The following is a 17049-nucleotide window of genomic DNA, read 5'->3' as shown; positions in this document are numbered from 1 at the left end:
GCTGATGATATGCGAATGGAATTACTTTCCATTGGTAATGTAGCCCGTCTAGTGTAAATCTTAGATATTTCCTGGATTAGGGATGTATCGGGATATGTAGATAAAGCGTCTTGCAGATCTATACTGGCCATGTAATCCATGGGAAGTGAATCAACTGCCGTAACTGAGGAAGGTGTATCATCGCGAAACTTTGGTGGTTTAAGTAGATAATTCCTGTTGAAAAAGCTCATGTTGTAAATGAGTCTGTATTTCTCCTTGGAGTTTTTCTTGGGTACTAGGAAAACTGGGAGTAGAAGCCTGGTTCGATGTCTACTTGATCTAGTACTTCTATGGCCTGCTTGGTTATGAGTGATGTAACCGCCTCTCTTAACTTTGGTAGTTGTTGTGCCTGTAAATTCGAACTTGTAAGGGTTGACTGTCAAGCGGGGCGTGGCCTGTAGTGGGATCACGAAATCCGTGTTGAAGAATGTTGGAGACATAAGGGTCTTTTAACATTCCCAGTTCTCCCAGTGTAGTTGGAGCGTCCACCCACTTGTAGCGGTTGTACTGGAGCGGCTGGGGGTGGAAAGACTCAATCGTTCGAACCTGTCTTTCAAGCGTTTATAGTTCGCGGGAACCTCTGGGTGTCCTGCCTCTTCCTGACCCTCCTCTATAGTTGCCATATAGGCGTGAAAGAATCTTCTCCCCTGGCTGGCTATCTTCCTATCCGTGCTTTCTGTAGTCCGAGAACTTAGATCTCCCTGAGTATCTTTGTGAAGTCTGCCTGATGGCGGCTTGCTAAGCGTGTCCATCGACTTAATCATAAGGACTTCTCTGGAGTCCTTAGTGACTTCCTTGGAGACTTTGTCTATTCCTCCGTCAAAGATGTTTGGGGATGACCACGGGCTGTATAGAGTGGAGCTGTAAAGTTCTCACCCCAGCTGCAGAGGCGAGGAGGCCTTGACGGACGAGCTAAAGGTCAGTGCTGCTGAGACAGATGTGAGATGATCTGTAAGGAACTGCTGGTCCTTCTTTTGCATCAGTAGGGCCGAGTAGATCATCCTATCATCTTCAGAGGTCGTATTCTGAAAATCTGGTGATAAGTGTCTCATTGATCGTTCTAGATCTATTTAGGCCAAAGAACATCGCGTCTCGTCATGTTTTCTATCTGCACCAGCTTCGCGATCGTCAATCTTGTAGTTCTTGTTCTTAACATGGCTGATCAGCTTGTAGTTTTCATCGATGTCTTGTGCCTTCAGGAAGGGGTCCATGTTGTCGTGGAGAACTTCTTAAGCGTGAAAGTTCGGCAGATGTGGAGTCTGCACTTTAAGTAGCTTTAATGAAGGCTGTATCTAGATTATGTGGCACGCGGCAATCCCGAATTCGCATCGGAGTAAGGTGATGGCGTCTGCATCGTCTTCCTTCATCAGGTATGTCTGCGCTGAGTTGCCACTCTTGGGCGGTGAAGATAAATCTAGGTTGTTTACCATCCAATATCTTATCTCAAGCGTCTGAGAAGATGATGCCTCCATCATCTTCTGTACCAGCATCCCGGAGATGAGAGGTTGATGCTCTTCTGATGGTGACCTCTGGGCTGCTATCTCTATGTCGGGTGACACTTTCGGGGAGACCTGAGTGTAGACCCTGTGTGCCGACTTGTGTGATGACCTGCGAGGTGATATGCGTGGAGATCGGCGTGGTGAGCGGCGTGGAGATCGTCTAGGTGATCTGCGTCTATGGGAAGACCTAGATCTGCGAGGAGAATGTTGGCGGCCGTTGAAGCTCTTGGAATAGTCCCTCGGCGTCCTTCTGGGCCGATGGCGATCTGTGTGGCGGCCTTCGTGCAGCTTCCTCTGCGTCCGGACCTGGGGGAGCGGCGTGACTTCCGTGGCGGTTTCCGTGGCGTCTGGTGGTCTGAGTCTGCATCTGAGGATGAGGAATCGAGGATGATGGCGATCTCTCCCGTCTTCGTTGAAGGCCTTGGCGGCGACTGTACATCGTCCTCGCCGTTGAGGGTGGTCTGTGACTTCCTTCGAAGGCTGCTTCGTCGTGGCTGCTAACGCTGACTGGGGTGCCTCTGGGGTATCGTCTGCGTTGCTTTCGGGCCCTGGGCTGGCTGCTTCCCCGACTGTAGTGGCCCTCCATCATGGTCATGATCTGCGCAACAGCTTCGTCTGGGATGGTCTCTGTGCGGCCGAAGTAGTCGGTGCCCTCTCGCGATGACAGCTGCTGACCCCTCAGGGAAGTCGTCTGACATCAGTGTAGAGGCATCAGGCTGCATGGCGATCTCTGCTGATGTCACTGTAGCTGTCACGGTGTTGCGCTTCTTGTGGCGTCGTCAGGGATGATGATCGGCTGATCATCGTAGAGGCCAGATTCGGCGGCTGGAACAATCTCGGCTGAGAAAGTTCTTAGCGACCGTGGACTTCCCCTTAGATGTCGGCGCTGCCCTGGGGTCGAAGTCGTTGGGAAGGCGTCGGTAGCCCCTCTTGGACTTTATCTGCGATGGCCAGGGCGTCTGGGAGAGCAGGGCGCTTCTTAGTGTTGGCGGACTGCATCCACGCCCATCTTCAGCGGAGTCTCTTACGAAACACCAGACGGAGGGGTCTATCGACAGCAGCTGACTGGAAGGGGAATCGATGTATCGGCCATGTCTAACCCTTGTTTGCGTGACCTATCTGCGGTGCGTCTCCGCGACGCAAAAGATATTTATGAAAAGCAGAATTGGATAGATTAATGCAGTAACTGCAGCGTGTATCAAGCGCAAAGGCGTAGCACAGCTAGGGCATAATACATGCTTGGTCAGCAATTGAAAAGCGTAAATTGCAAATGGTACAGATTTTCATCAAAAGCGTAAATACTAGCTGAACAATCCACGAACTCCGTGAATAAACAGTAGAAATCACGATTAAATATCAATGCAAATTAATGAAGGATACTAGCTATACCTCTATAGTAACCTATAAGGGTAATAAACTAGAAAAACCAAAGGATATAGTGTGTAAAAGGAGACACAGAAGCTCTCACATCCTGCTCACTGGTGAAGAAGGAGAGTGAAGCATGAGGGCCAGAGGGTGGCGACACCTGTTCCGCCAAAGGGCAAGGGAGGCAACTCGTGGTGAGTACCAATTAGTGATTTTACATTGAAGGGCTTCAATTAAGGAGATACAAGTGTTCCACTATGTTAGCAAGAAGAAAGAAGACAAGCAAAGAGCATGAGTCAGGATAAGGAAAAATTAACATTATGGTTATTGCTGAAGTTTTCTAACCTTACATTAGTTTAAGTTATATGTTATATAACAGAATAACAGAATGAAAGAAGTTTATTGCACTTTGAGGCCTGTTAAATATTATATGTACTTATATGAATTATTCTGGCTTTAATTAATTTTCCTTCTTCTAATCAACGAATAAAGAACATAAAATTGTCAATTTTCAAGTAGTAAAAAGAGTTTCAAGGAAACATGATGATCAAATACAAGAGCAAAAACTGATATAAATTTTCTGTACATTGAGCATGTTCAATTGCATTCTTCTTTTAGCACTAACAGCCACTGGACCAAAATAACTCCATAACTGACAGGTCTGTGATCTGCAGCAGGGTCACTCAGGCTGTCAGTGTGACGAGCCAATAATGGTGTTACTGCAAGCCCTGATTATTCTGACATGATTAACACTGCTATCTTCCTTCACCGTGTTAACCTAAAACATAGACAACTAACGCGATTACGCCTAGAAATTGATCAGTTGCCATGGTAACAATTACACAACTAACTATGATTGTCGTGGTATTGTGGAATGAAATAGTTTCTGATAATGTGTTCCAGATATCAACAAGAATGTTCATGACAGACTCAAAGTATTTTCCCGACAACCAATTCCATGCATTTAACAATACGATCAGCGAAATGCTTTCTGAGAGCGAAATCAGCACACATGGGTTTGCTGAAGACTAAATCTAACCCGGTAATTGACACTAGAAAGAATCAGAAACATTACCAACACCACATGCACTTAAAAAATATCAGGAAAGGGTATTTAAGTGAAAACAGGACCAACTTTTTTAAATGAGACCTTTTCAGATCCTTCATAATCCTTTCCAATCTAGGCCCCTAAGAATAGGACATACAAAGCTGCATAAAACAACTAAAGTACTGTCGGAAATAGAAAAAACCTGATTTTTCACAATTAATGTAGTCAATATGTGAAAATGTGAAATATCTGTTAAACTAAGTTCGGCCTAACTCCAGTCTCAGTGGTAGAGAGATAGGAAACATAGAAAAAGGACTTTACTGATGAGAGATTAGTGCAGAAATGAGCAAAGCGACTTATTTGGAACAGACCTTGACTTTATGCAAATTAGTGTGTGATGATACTGTATTGCAAAGGACACTTTTTAAATGCCCATTTCAAAAATAAACTTATCTTTATTATGAACAATAGCTGACGTAAACAATAATAACTTTAATACCAAATCTATTAAGGATGTAGCTACCATGGAGTCCCACTATCACTATAAAAGGAAACAGGTAAGAGGGGTCGTCTCAAACGGTGGGTCAGGACGGTGTAACAGATGATGGTTGGGGTCTGGGTGGTTGGGGTCGGGCTGGGTGATAGAGATATCAGCTGAGATAAGATAATCCTTAAGGGGAAATAGATTGGGGAAGCAAACGGCAATGTCATAACAATTTCCAAATACTATCCAGTCCTGTCGATCATCGAGTGGTCATACCACCTATATATTTTAAGTCATTTAATACAAAGGCTGATTTAAGCTTTTCTATGGGTATCATACTCTTTTACATATCTCCACATAAACTTTGTGAAAGAAAGACATGTCAATCAAAAGATGAGACACACTCAACACACATGAGAAAGCATAAAATATCTTTGAGATGACCCCTTGTGCCCGTAGGTAGCACGTGCATTTCATGCCAGGTGAGTCAATGGTCCGACCTAATTGCCATCTATAGTCTGATCTATTGTTTTCAGCAGCTACTGGTATTTTTTCTAAGTTTTGTTCAATTTTACTAGTAAACATGCTTTTCTGGATATCCTATTACGCACCCCACTGAACGCCCAGTTAGGCCGATGTGGGTTATTTCGACATATGCACTTTGCAGTTCTGTAAATTTTAGGGATACAGAGTAACAGCCTAAAAACAGTTTTTGTCTAATGACGACAATACTTTAGTGCTTTTCCGGTTGGTCAGGATATGACCTTGACCTTTAACATCACTAATCAAAATGTCTTAAAGCTTTCAAGACAACAACAAAATCAACGAATTTAATGAATACTATACACCTGAAATGACCAAGTACTGTAATGTTTCAAAACCAAAGTATGACAGCGAAGGTAAAATTATGACATAATCTTTATACAACCCCATTTACAATTCCATCACATACATTAAGCTGATATTGATAAATATGTAGTCTCTAAACACCATTAAACATGTGGAATAAGATTCAAAAACACAATTCTGATGAGGTAAGAAGGCGACTTGAAAGTTTTGGGCAGAAAGTAAGCTGCAAATGAGCATCCATTTGATTCGTCCACAGATGAAATGCAAACTTCTACATACCATACGATTTAACAATTAACAGGTCCATCATTATAGTGATGGTATTCCCCACCCTCAGAGATGAAGATGATACTCCTCATATTCTCCTCCCTGGTGTGATATACGACTCCATAACCATGATAACATCCCATCTAACTTGACATGTATTACTTAAGTTAATAGCAGGCTTGTGACCCCTGAGGAGAACCATGCATTATTAACATTGGATTCCCATCTGGTGCCAGAACTGACTCTACCTTCCTGCAACATTGTGCAAGCTAACATAACATACATGTAATATCGTTATCTTTGGAAGATACGTTTCTGGAGGATGACAATGAAGTGGCTACCTTAACTCATGACTACAGCTGAAATCTGAATCCAAATTGCTGTTACCATGGTAACATTCACTGCAAAGCATGCATCATCCAGGAAAGCTTTAATACAAAGGTTTGCAACCACCAGTTGCATCTTCAGTGTATCGTGTATCATATCTTCACAGTATCCTGATATGCATCATATCTTCAGTGTGTCAGGATATGCTCCAAATCTTCAGAGCATCTAGATATGTATATCTTTAGTGCATAGTGACAAGCATCATATCTTCCAACTATCGTGACATGTTTCATATCTTCAGTGTATCGTGACATGTTTCATATCTTCAGTGTATCAGGACATGTTTCATATCTTCAGTGTATCAGGACATGCTTCAAATCTTCAGTGTAACGTAACATGTTTCATATCTTCAGTGTAACGTAACATGTTTCATATCTTCAGTGTATCATGACATGTTTCATATCTTCAGTGTAACGTAACATGTTTCATATCTTCAGTGTATCAGGACATGTTTCATATCTTCAGTGTAACGTAACATGTTTCATATCTTCAGTGTATCAGGACATGCTTCAAATCTTCAGTGTAACGTAACATGTTTCATATCTTCAGTGTATCGTGACATGTTTCATATCTTCAGTGTAACGTAACATGTTTCATATCTTCAGTGTATCAGGACATGTTTCAAATCTTCAGTGTATCAGGACATGCTTCAAATCTTCAGTGTATCAGGACATGCTTCAAATCTTCAGTGTATCAGGACATGTTTCATATCTTCAGTGTATCGTGACATGCTTCATATCTTCAGTGTAACGTAACATGTTTCATATCTTCAGTGTATCGTGACATGTTTCATATCTTCAGTGTATCAGGACATGTTTCAAATCTTCAGTGTATCAGGACATGCTTCAAATCTTCAGTGTATCAGGACATGCTTCAAATCTTCAGTGTAACGTAACATGTTTCATATCTTCAGTGTATCGTGACATGTTTCATATCTTCAGTGTAACGTAACATGTTTCATATCTTCAGTGTATCAGGACATGTTTCAAATCTTCAGTGTATCAGGACATGCTTCAAATCTTCAGTGTATCAGGACATGCTTCAAATCTTCAGTGTATCAGGACATGTTTCATATCTTCAGTGTATCGTGACATGTTTCATATCTTCAGTGTAACGTAACATGTTTCATATCTTCAGTGTATCGTAACATGTTTCATATCTTCAGTGTATCAGGACATGCTTCAAATCTTCAGTGTATCAGGACATGCTTCAAATCTTCAGTGTATCATGACATGCTTCAAATCTTCAGTGTAACGTAACATGTTTCATATCTTCAGTGTATCGTGACATGTTTCATATCTTCAGTGTAACGTAACATGTTTCATATCTTCAGTGTATCAGGACATGTTTCAAATCTTCAGTGTATCAGGACATGCTTCAAATCTTCAGTGTATCAGGACATGCTTCAAATCTTCAGTGTATCAGGACATGTTTCATATCTTCAGTGTATCGTGACATGCTTCATATCTTCAGTGTAACGTAACATGTTTCATATCTTCAGTGTATCATAACATGTTTCATATCTTCAGTGTATCAGGACATGCTTCAAATCTTCAGTGTATCAGGACATGCTTCAAATCTTCAGTGTATCAGGACATGCTTCAAATCTTCAGTGTATCAGGACATGCTTCAAATCTTCAGTGTATCAGGACATGCTTCAAATCTTCAGTGTATCAGGACATGCTTCAAATCTTCAGTGTATCAGGACATGCTTCAAATCTTCAGTGTATCAGGACATGCTTCAAATCTTCAGTGTATCAGGACATGCTTCAAATCTTCAGTGTATAAGAATATGCATACCTTCAAAGAATCGTGATATGTATCACATCTTCAGTGTATCAGGATATGAATCACATCTATATTCAGAGTATTGTGATCTGTGCTGTGGGCGCTATAAAACTACTCTTATTATTTTTATTCTTATTTCTTCAGTGTATTGTTTCATGCATCATCTGGGGTGGTGGGGTAGCCTAGTGGTTAAAGCGTTCGCTCGTCACGCCGAAGGACCGGGTTCGATTCCCCACATGGGTACAATGTGTGAAGCCCATTTCTGGTGTCCCCCGCCATGATATTGCTGGAATATTGCTAAAAGTGGCGTTAAACCCAACTCACTCACTCACTCATGCATCATCTATATTCATAAATACAAAACAAGTCGTAGTATCCTATCTAACAGGTTCCTATAGCTTCTCCACAGTACTTACTTTGTGCTGCGGCAACTGCAAGGCCGACGAGAAGGAACACACAGATTGTCGTCACCCTCGGCATCCTCATCTCTGAAACAACAAAGCAACATTAGAAACTGATGCCGATATCAAAACCATGAAGAAACAGGTACAGATACTTTATGTTATGACAAGAAAATCACATATTACTGAAACAAGGAAGGATGACAATATATGGATGAGCAACTATTTATAACCATGATAACAGTGAGAGCGACATTTGGGTGTAGGTTCTAACAACGTTATCAAGCAAGTGATACCAGTGTTAGAATCTACACTGAAAAGTCGCTCTCATTGTAATAAAGAAGTTCCTTCCTTACTGATCCAACTTCTAAATGCCTCCCAAAGAACTTATTGAAACAAGCCTGTTAGTCTAAAAGTAATAAAACCCCTCAAGGACTACCGAAATCTAGCTATTTTACATGAAAACCACTTCAAAATGAACACCATACTAATCAGATTGGACCGACAAAGAGCCAATTTAATGGCAATATAACTCAGACTTTCTTAGTTTCAGCAACAAATGCCTTTAAAAAGTAAATTCATATTCATCATGGTGGAGGCATGTTGAGAGCCAAATGTTGGCTAACAGCGCTGTTGTTGCTGTTCGGTAATCTCTTTGTTATCGTTTATGACGAAAGGTCACAGCAATTATTTTGTTCCACACTGAAGAATGCCACCCCCAGCATGCAGCCGTTCATTTCATGTGTCAATATATTTCAAACTCGCACAAACTTAACTTCTAAAACAGAATGCACATGAGATAAATATTCATACGTATAAAAGCAAAATTACTTTGTTCACATGGTGTTAACACAAGTTTACTCGGCCACTAACACAGATATGTTTGTATACTAAAATAGTTATGATGAAACAGTGAATAGTTTTACGTTTTGAAGGTCAGTGTAAATATTCCAAATACTTTCATGAGAATTGTTGCCAAGTGCTTGCATGACAAATTTACACATACCACAAATTTGCATTAGAGTAAATACACTTAGCAAAAAGGGCTTCAGGGGTACCTTAAATCATTTTCGAACCCTTTGGGATGAAACATCACAACATTCATGGCCTCTGTGATCTCAGTTCCGAAGTACCTACCCTTGGTGCTAGGCAATATTAGTTCTACAATACAATTATCGAGATTCATAGATGTAAAAAACATTTTTAAGAGACTAGTTTCATAAAATCATGTTGTATCTCCCATTCTTCCACACACTTATCTAGACTAAAGCTAAGTCTCTGAATATATATAATTTTGATAATAACAAATAAATCCATTTTAATGGAAAAGGAGCCCCAGGGAGACCAGAGATCCTGTACCTGGGGAAGTCTAGACTTCATTTAGGGCTTTATCACTGCAGGGAGGGCAAGACTGTATGGAAAATATTGTGGTTCAGGGACTGTAACACAGACTAAGACTTATTATGCTTCAGCAGATTTATTAAACATGTAAACAACCATGTTTACAAGTCCCCAGAACAAAAGTTCACAACTGACTCTAAATGATAATGTCCAGCTTCATTGCTCCAGAATATTTTGAGTATTTACTCACATGGAATGATTCGCACTGAGTATTCACATTTTCCATTAAGCATTCAATATACTTTACGCCCTTGGCTCCTGTCTATTGGGAATTTGTCATGAATAGGTTACAATGTATTGTATCATGAATCTCATATTGCAATACAATACTTCATTGTCATAAAACTACACCACTCACACTTCAATGCTGTTAGCATCGTTAGTTCAATCTGGTACAGAAACTCCTAAACTGTCACAAATCTACAACAGGCCTACAAAAGAAAACTTTCCCACTGTGCAGAAAAACCCACATTAATCGTGGAAATAGCAACATAAACACATTACCTCGCTACTGAAACAGTAAAAACGGCAACGAAAAACTATGAAACTGCAACATTTTTATACCAGCGAACTTTGACCTCTACTGCGCATGCGCATTACGATCCGGGCTTCTTTCCAATTTCCGAGCAACCGTGAATCGCCTCGCGTAGAAGAAGTATTAAATATGTCGAAATAACTGCTGTCAATCGTTTCATACGAATGGAAAGTAAACTAAAAAAGTGTGCACACACGTATCATGATGATAAATGCCAAATAACACAAAAGAAATACTTAAAAAGGAATGCAACTTTTGTCCAAAGTGGAAAATGTCAACATGCGGTAGAGACTTCCTCTTCCATGTGCGCATGCGCAAAATCAAAGTTGCAGGCTCATCGTTTTATGATGCAGTGTTAGCGATTTAAAGTTGCTGTTTTTACTTTTTCAGTAGCGAGGTATTATGTTTATGTTGCTATTTCCACGATTAATGTGGGCTTTTCTGCGTTTTTCTGCACAGAGGGAAAGTTTTCTTTGGTAGGCCTGTACAAGTGCCAGCGGATCATAATGTACTTGAAGACTGCATATTTAACTGCATATTGCATTTTTCAAATAATTATGCATGGAAATTAATTTCAGTAGGGCCAAATTATGTAGCACAGAAATTCTCTGCATACTGTGCCCTCAGTATGTTTCTTGCATCTGATTTCAATTTTTAAGCATTTACGATAGAGTATTTAGCATGCAGTATATCCAAGATGACTACATCCCCTCCAAAATGTTAGTTAGCTGGGCAGCTGGCTGTCATACAGGTTTGCAGATACCAGCCCGGTGAGATGAAGATGCCAGGTCACAAGGAGGGGGAATCTATACCCCTGACCTACAGCCGCTCCACTCCTACCTGACAGGTGTAAACAATCTACAGCTCGTTAAGGGGAGGTGTCAAAAGTTTCCAGCACAACTAATCTTTATAAATAAACAGAAGTTCAGTGGATGGTAGCCTGTCATCAGATTACCATGTATACTTTATGGAAGTGATCGAAACTCATATTTGACCACGGCCATGATAGGTGTGCGAGGGGTCTACAAAACTGCTGGTACTTTGGCCCGTGGCCAGCAAAAAGGGGAAAAGGCCTGATGATATTTAAAGGTCAGTAACCAGTAGGCATGGTATCCCTGTCCATTCTCACATAGACTATATATATGTATAACATATATATACATCGGTAGTTGTTTGAAGTCATGCCATTGTGGATCATGATATCACTGTATCAATCAACATTGAGTGAGTGAGTGTTTGGTATGGTTTTACACCACTATTAGCAATATCACAGTGGGGGACACCAGAATGGGCTTCACACATTGTCCTCATTTGGGGAATCGAACCCGGGTCTTCAGCATGACGAGCAAACACTGTAACCACTAGGCTACCCTACCGCCCCACATCAAATGTTGATGATGTATAGATATGGATAAATTTCGTTATTGATAAAAAATAAATGATAAATATAGATGTATCATTATGCTTTTTGAGTTGATGTATTGATAGTAAAATTTCCTACCTTTGACAGCCCAAGCATCAGGCGAGTGTGAAGTTTGAGAGGGTGTGATTTTAGCACTAGCCGACCATTTTGGACATTATATTTTTGGATATTTTGGAAATTATTTTTCTCAACAAAGGATCCAGGGTATGTGTATGGTCCCTGAAGTAACCCTACAGACTATTATTCCATTCTCAGGGTCACTAAAGTAGTAGACCCATGAAGATCCGGGTTAGAACTGGTCTTCAGCAACCCATGCTTGTCATAAGAGACGACTAACGGGATCACGTGGTCTGGCTCGCTGACTTGGTTGACACGGCATCATATCCAAATGTAGTAGATTTGTTCACGCTGTTGATCACTGTATTGTCTGGTCCTGACACAATTATTTACAAATGGTGGACTATTGCCAAGTGTCGCATTAAACAAAAAACCTAACCTCGGGATAGACACTGCTACTTGTGAATAAATACAAACGTAGCATGAATCTAGACACACTACTGAAATTATCACATTACTCATTTTTTAACCAATTACCACCATGTAATAGCGCCACTCAGCATCTTTGAGGAGATATAAGGCCCTCTACAAATGTACTATTATTACTTTTTACCCCCCAAAAAAGACACAAGATACCTTAATACTTTTAACATTAAAGTTATGCCAAGATAATTTCATGCTTAAGTCCAAACTCTTCATGGCATGGGCATATTCCATGGGCCAGTCACGGGCAGTGGAATAAGAAAACCCAAGTTTCCTAATATATTGAAACACTGTGATTTTATGCCTGTAAATTTCATAATTTATAAGACTACCCATTCATCAAAGAATATCTTCAGTATTCAGGGGTGGAAATCACTTTAAAATTGCTAGTGTACTCCGGTACTCTAGCACATGTAAAATCACTTGCCCTGATAATTTTTTCCACTATACCCACCGATTTTCTTGTTGATTTTTTTAAATAAACAACATAAGTAACATTTGAAAGTCAACTGGACACCGGTACAGTGTGATATACAAATTTGCTTGCCCGACAGAAAAAAAACACTCGACTGAGATGTCGGGCAGTGGGTTATTTCCACCCCTGCAGTATCAACTTTCAAAAACTTACCATATTTATATTAACCTAGCTTGGGAATTACCATAGTTACGATACTGCCTGTCAAGAAACACAACAATACGTCCTATTTTCTGATGATGCACAAGAAGAGCCAAAATTAATCTTTCATCTTAACTAAGCTGTTGACAGCAGCAACCTCATTCAGGAACATGGAGAACAAAGGCAACACAGAATATCATGAAAATATGGCACTAATTAAGTATTAGTGTTCATGCATCCAACTGCGACATAGTGAGTGAGTTCGATTTTACACCGCTCTTTGCAATAGTCCCGAAATATCACGACAGGAGACACCAGAAATTGGCTTCACACATTTTGCCCATCCGGGGAATCGAACACAGGTCTTCAGAATAACAAGCGAACGCTTTAACCACTAGGCTACCCCTAGGCTACCCCAACTGCGATACACATGGATGTGGTAAAGGTAGGAGATGAGGCAGAAGCAATACTCTGTTTAAGGAACTTGATTTAAACATAAATATTAAGTTGCATTTCTCAAAACTAGTTTTCACCTGTGCCTGTTTTATATACCTATATCGGAACATGCAGACACATTGTGATAAACTAGATCAAAGCAAATGTAAGCACCTCATCTCAATGTTTTTTAAAACACTAATTGTTTTTACACGTGAAAAGAAGGCAGAGTTTAGGTTTACACCTTTATTCCACATGTCGACCGTATAGTCATGGTCAAAATCTCTCAGGTCATGTTGCGAGCGTGATAATATACTCCAGCACATCACGTCGAACTCTCGCTCAGTCATCCAATCACACGCCTCCATTCGGCGCATACATAGGCTACTTAGCAGACGACGGTAAGATACCCATTCGTACAACAACACGCACTAACCAAGTTGATCATACCATGCCTTGTGCAAAGCCTAACCAAAGTGTTTTTGGTACCAATTTATGAATGTCTATCAGTATCCTTCTTGAATATATACCTACTACCACAAACAATTTGTACTTATGGTATTTATCTATGTCTATACTACCACTTTACTCATGAATAAAAGAGTCATTGTCCATGAAACATGAATGTCCATTCACCCCAGATGTCGGCCAATAGTGTCAGCTGAAGGATTAAAGTGGATCTAGTAGCTGGTTATCTGTCCTCCTTGTAATGATACACAAACAATACAATCACAATAGACGGTGTCTCAAGTGTTCAACTGACACATTTATTCCCATAGATCTCCATATAACACCCAAACCTTCAAAGCCTTAGGTATATTTTGGAATCAAAACTGGCCTTCTAGGTCCCACATAATCACACATAACTCACTGGTACCAATAGACTTATTTTTAAATATATAGCATGAAACACACACACACAAAACACACACCAACCTAACCACCTCATACTTCTGGAAAATTTCAAAATTCATACAAAAATTGAATATGCAACCCCAAAGCAATATTCAGGTTGCCATATCTTTCTGTCATATTCACCCCTCTTTCGATCAAACACTAAATGGCATGGCGGATCTGTTTGCGAATGTGCATCATGTTGGAAAATGCATGTTAAATCATCATCATAACATACCAAGGGGCCAAGAACATATTCTTGGTTGGTTGGTTGCTTTGTTTAACGCCACATATTACAGCAATATCGCATTGGTCTGTAAACTAATCAAGTCTGGAGCAGACAATCCAGTGATCAACATCATGAGCATCTATCTAAGCAATTGGCTTACAATGACGTGTGTCAACCAAGTCAGTGAGTCCTACCACCCAATCCTGTTTGTCGCCTCTTACAACAAGCATGGGATGCTGAAGACCAATACTAACACAGATCTTCACAGGTACTTGAAAGAGTTATATAATTAACAAGACAAAAATGTCTACAATGTTTACAGTTCTATTAGTTTTATTCAATATGTAAAAAATTGAAGTAATGAAAACTGGTTCAGAATAGCAGCCATCAAATGCTGCTTCTCTTTGAGGACCACATCACTGCATTCCACGGCACAATAAGCTGTCACAGGCAAGTGAACTGGCATGAATTTCAAAGGGTAATGTGTTTTAGGTTGCTATTTCCAATGCTACCATCCCTACAGCAAGGTGAGTTTTCCTGCTGATTGTGTGTGTAATGAAAAGGAATGTCTGTGTCACTGTCACGATTGTAGTTTGATTTGGGAACAATCCTCCCTGAACAAAACCACATGCGTAATCCCAAACAGCGAACCTTCCCTTTTCTACCTCGGTAAACAAATAAAGACTTACAGCAGCTAAAGCTCACACCTGCATTTAGTCATGGATGAACGAACACAGACTCATATTTGTTTATGAATCATGTTCTCTCAAGTTACTACAATCAATAGATACACTAATTCCATCTAAACAAAGTGTAAACATAAACATGTTGAAAAGACAAGTCCTAAAGCCCTAATACTAAATGTACTTTACCATGTCGCAGGGCATTGTCTTTGGTCAAAGTTTCACAAATTACGTCATAAGGTATTGTGATGTAATTTTGTAAAGTGCTGAATTCTAAAGGTAGGCCACTAATTGCTGTTGCTAACATCTTGTTCCAATCATTTCAAGTAGGAATGAATAGTCAGCATCAATTAACAATACATGGCGTATAAAATATAATACATGCTTTGTTCTGAAATATCTAAAAAATATACTTTGCAAATAAAACAATCTAAAAACTATACAATGCAAAATAAAAGACATAATGTTTATCTTTAGTTTAACATCCTTCCCAAGTGAAACAGGACACAGCATAAATTTAGACATGCCTCACAAAATATCCTTCACCATGCTGACAGAAACAAAATACGAAATGAATTATTTAAATGAATGAGAACTACCAAGAATTCTATCAAAGACCAATTTCTGCCCAAATTACTAACACCCCCAGGTAAGGGGAGTTCAGTGTCCGTTTCCGGTACTTCACGATTGCCTGTCAAATGTGATTATCAACACAATACACCGGTCTCAGTCTCACTCTCAGCTGTTGATATCGACCAACCACCTAAACTATCAACAATCTTTTCACTTCGCTTTGTCAAGGAAACTGCACTTAGAGCCATACTCCATTGCTTAACCGGTCATCCAACTGTTCAACGGAAACAGGCCGATACAAAATTGCATGTGGCTTTTAAGTAAACTTCTCTATCATCGAATATTTTCATTTCTGTCATTTTTTTCACCCGGCCAAACTACATTCGAAGCTCATTTTCATAATTTAAAAACACATCAAAACTCATGAATTTGTAAGATTTGGTCACCACTAATGCATAAATGGATAGTGATTTGAGAGATCGGTCTGATTATTCGACTTTGCCACGCCAAGTCACAGAATCGGCGAACCCTAGTTGGGATGAAGCCGAAGTCTGTCAGAAATCTGTTATTCCCGATGGAACCTGATCGTTTACTGTTCACTTCGTCCTCATAATCCAACAAGAAAACTTAAAACATTCTTACCTATAAAGAGCTCTTCTACGGTAATCCTTGTGTTATCAACAAAGCTTCGAACAAAGTTATAGGAGGGCGATTTCAATGATTCAACGGAGACCAAGCCCAACAGTGACTAAATATGGCGAGCGCACTAACTGATGACGTCACAGGAAACGGGGGAATTCTCTCCTGCTTGCATGGTGCGCGAAATTCAACAGGAGGGGATTCCCTTGAGGAAATGCAACAGAGCGTAACGGGAAACCCCGTGTAATGTCTGACTTGTCACACGGAGCTGCTATCAAATGTATGTGTTAAAGTGTCCGACCATTGATGTTACCCAGAATAGGATTTACCGTTTTTACTGTAATAAGAGTTGAAGAGTTTTTAAAGAGATTTCTATGGGCCAAAGAGATCCGGAATTATGAGGTCCGAGTATTATTACTTCATGTATTACCCATCGTCATTGTTAGAAAGAAAATGAAGAATGTCAGTACAGCAGACGGACACCAGTGATATCCCCTCTGTTGTAATGCAATCCAATATGTGACCCCATAAACAATGGATGACGCGATAACGTTATGATCTAACAATGGAGCATTGTGACGTCATACGCTCTATCCGACCATTCAGTTCAGGGAACAGCTTAAATGCACAGGTGCAAATATCAGAAAACTAGCACTTTTTTGTTGTATGAAATTCAAAATGCATGCATGTTTGCCAATTGTGTTGAAGCAGAGACAATATAATACAGAGATATAGTCTCTGGCATGGGCGGATCAAGGAATTTTGAAGGGGGGGGGGGTCAGAACCCCCTGAACCCACCCCTTGGCTCCGCCAAAGCAAATTAACATCATCAATGTGGCCGTAAGTCATTTTCAACCCCCTGAACAAACAAACAAACAAACAAACACACACACACACACACACACATACACACACACACACACACACACACATACCGCCCATTTCTGGTTGAAG

The 17049-nt window shown here is 40.2% G+C and overlaps 1 protein-coding gene across 1 annotated transcript in view; it reads right to left on the bottom strand.

The window, feature by feature from the left end:
- LOC124266544 (integrin beta-1-like) overlaps positions 1–16215 on the bottom strand; it is a 47104-nt gene extending 30889 nt beyond the window's left edge. The window contains exons 1-2 of the mRNA XM_046701343.1: positions 16099–16215; positions 8143–8214 (exon numbers count right to left, since the gene is read on the bottom strand). Coding sequence (XP_046557299.1) covers positions 8143–8212 — 70 coding nt within the window. The 5' untranslated portion in view covers positions 8213–8214; positions 16099–16215. The remainder of the gene's footprint in view (positions 1–8142; positions 8215–16098) is intronic.
- Between the last annotated feature and the right edge of the window lie 834 nt (positions 16216–17049).

Source organism: Haliotis rubra, unplaced genomic scaffold (genome assembly GCF_003918875.1).
Source record: "Haliotis rubra isolate DU_JTF1 unplaced genomic scaffold, ASM391887v1 Scf1263, whole genome shotgun sequence".
NCBI classification, from domain to species: domain Eukaryota; kingdom Metazoa; phylum Mollusca; class Gastropoda; order Lepetellida; family Haliotidae; genus Haliotis; species Haliotis rubra.
This window is presented reverse-complemented; position numbering and strand designations above follow the sequence as displayed.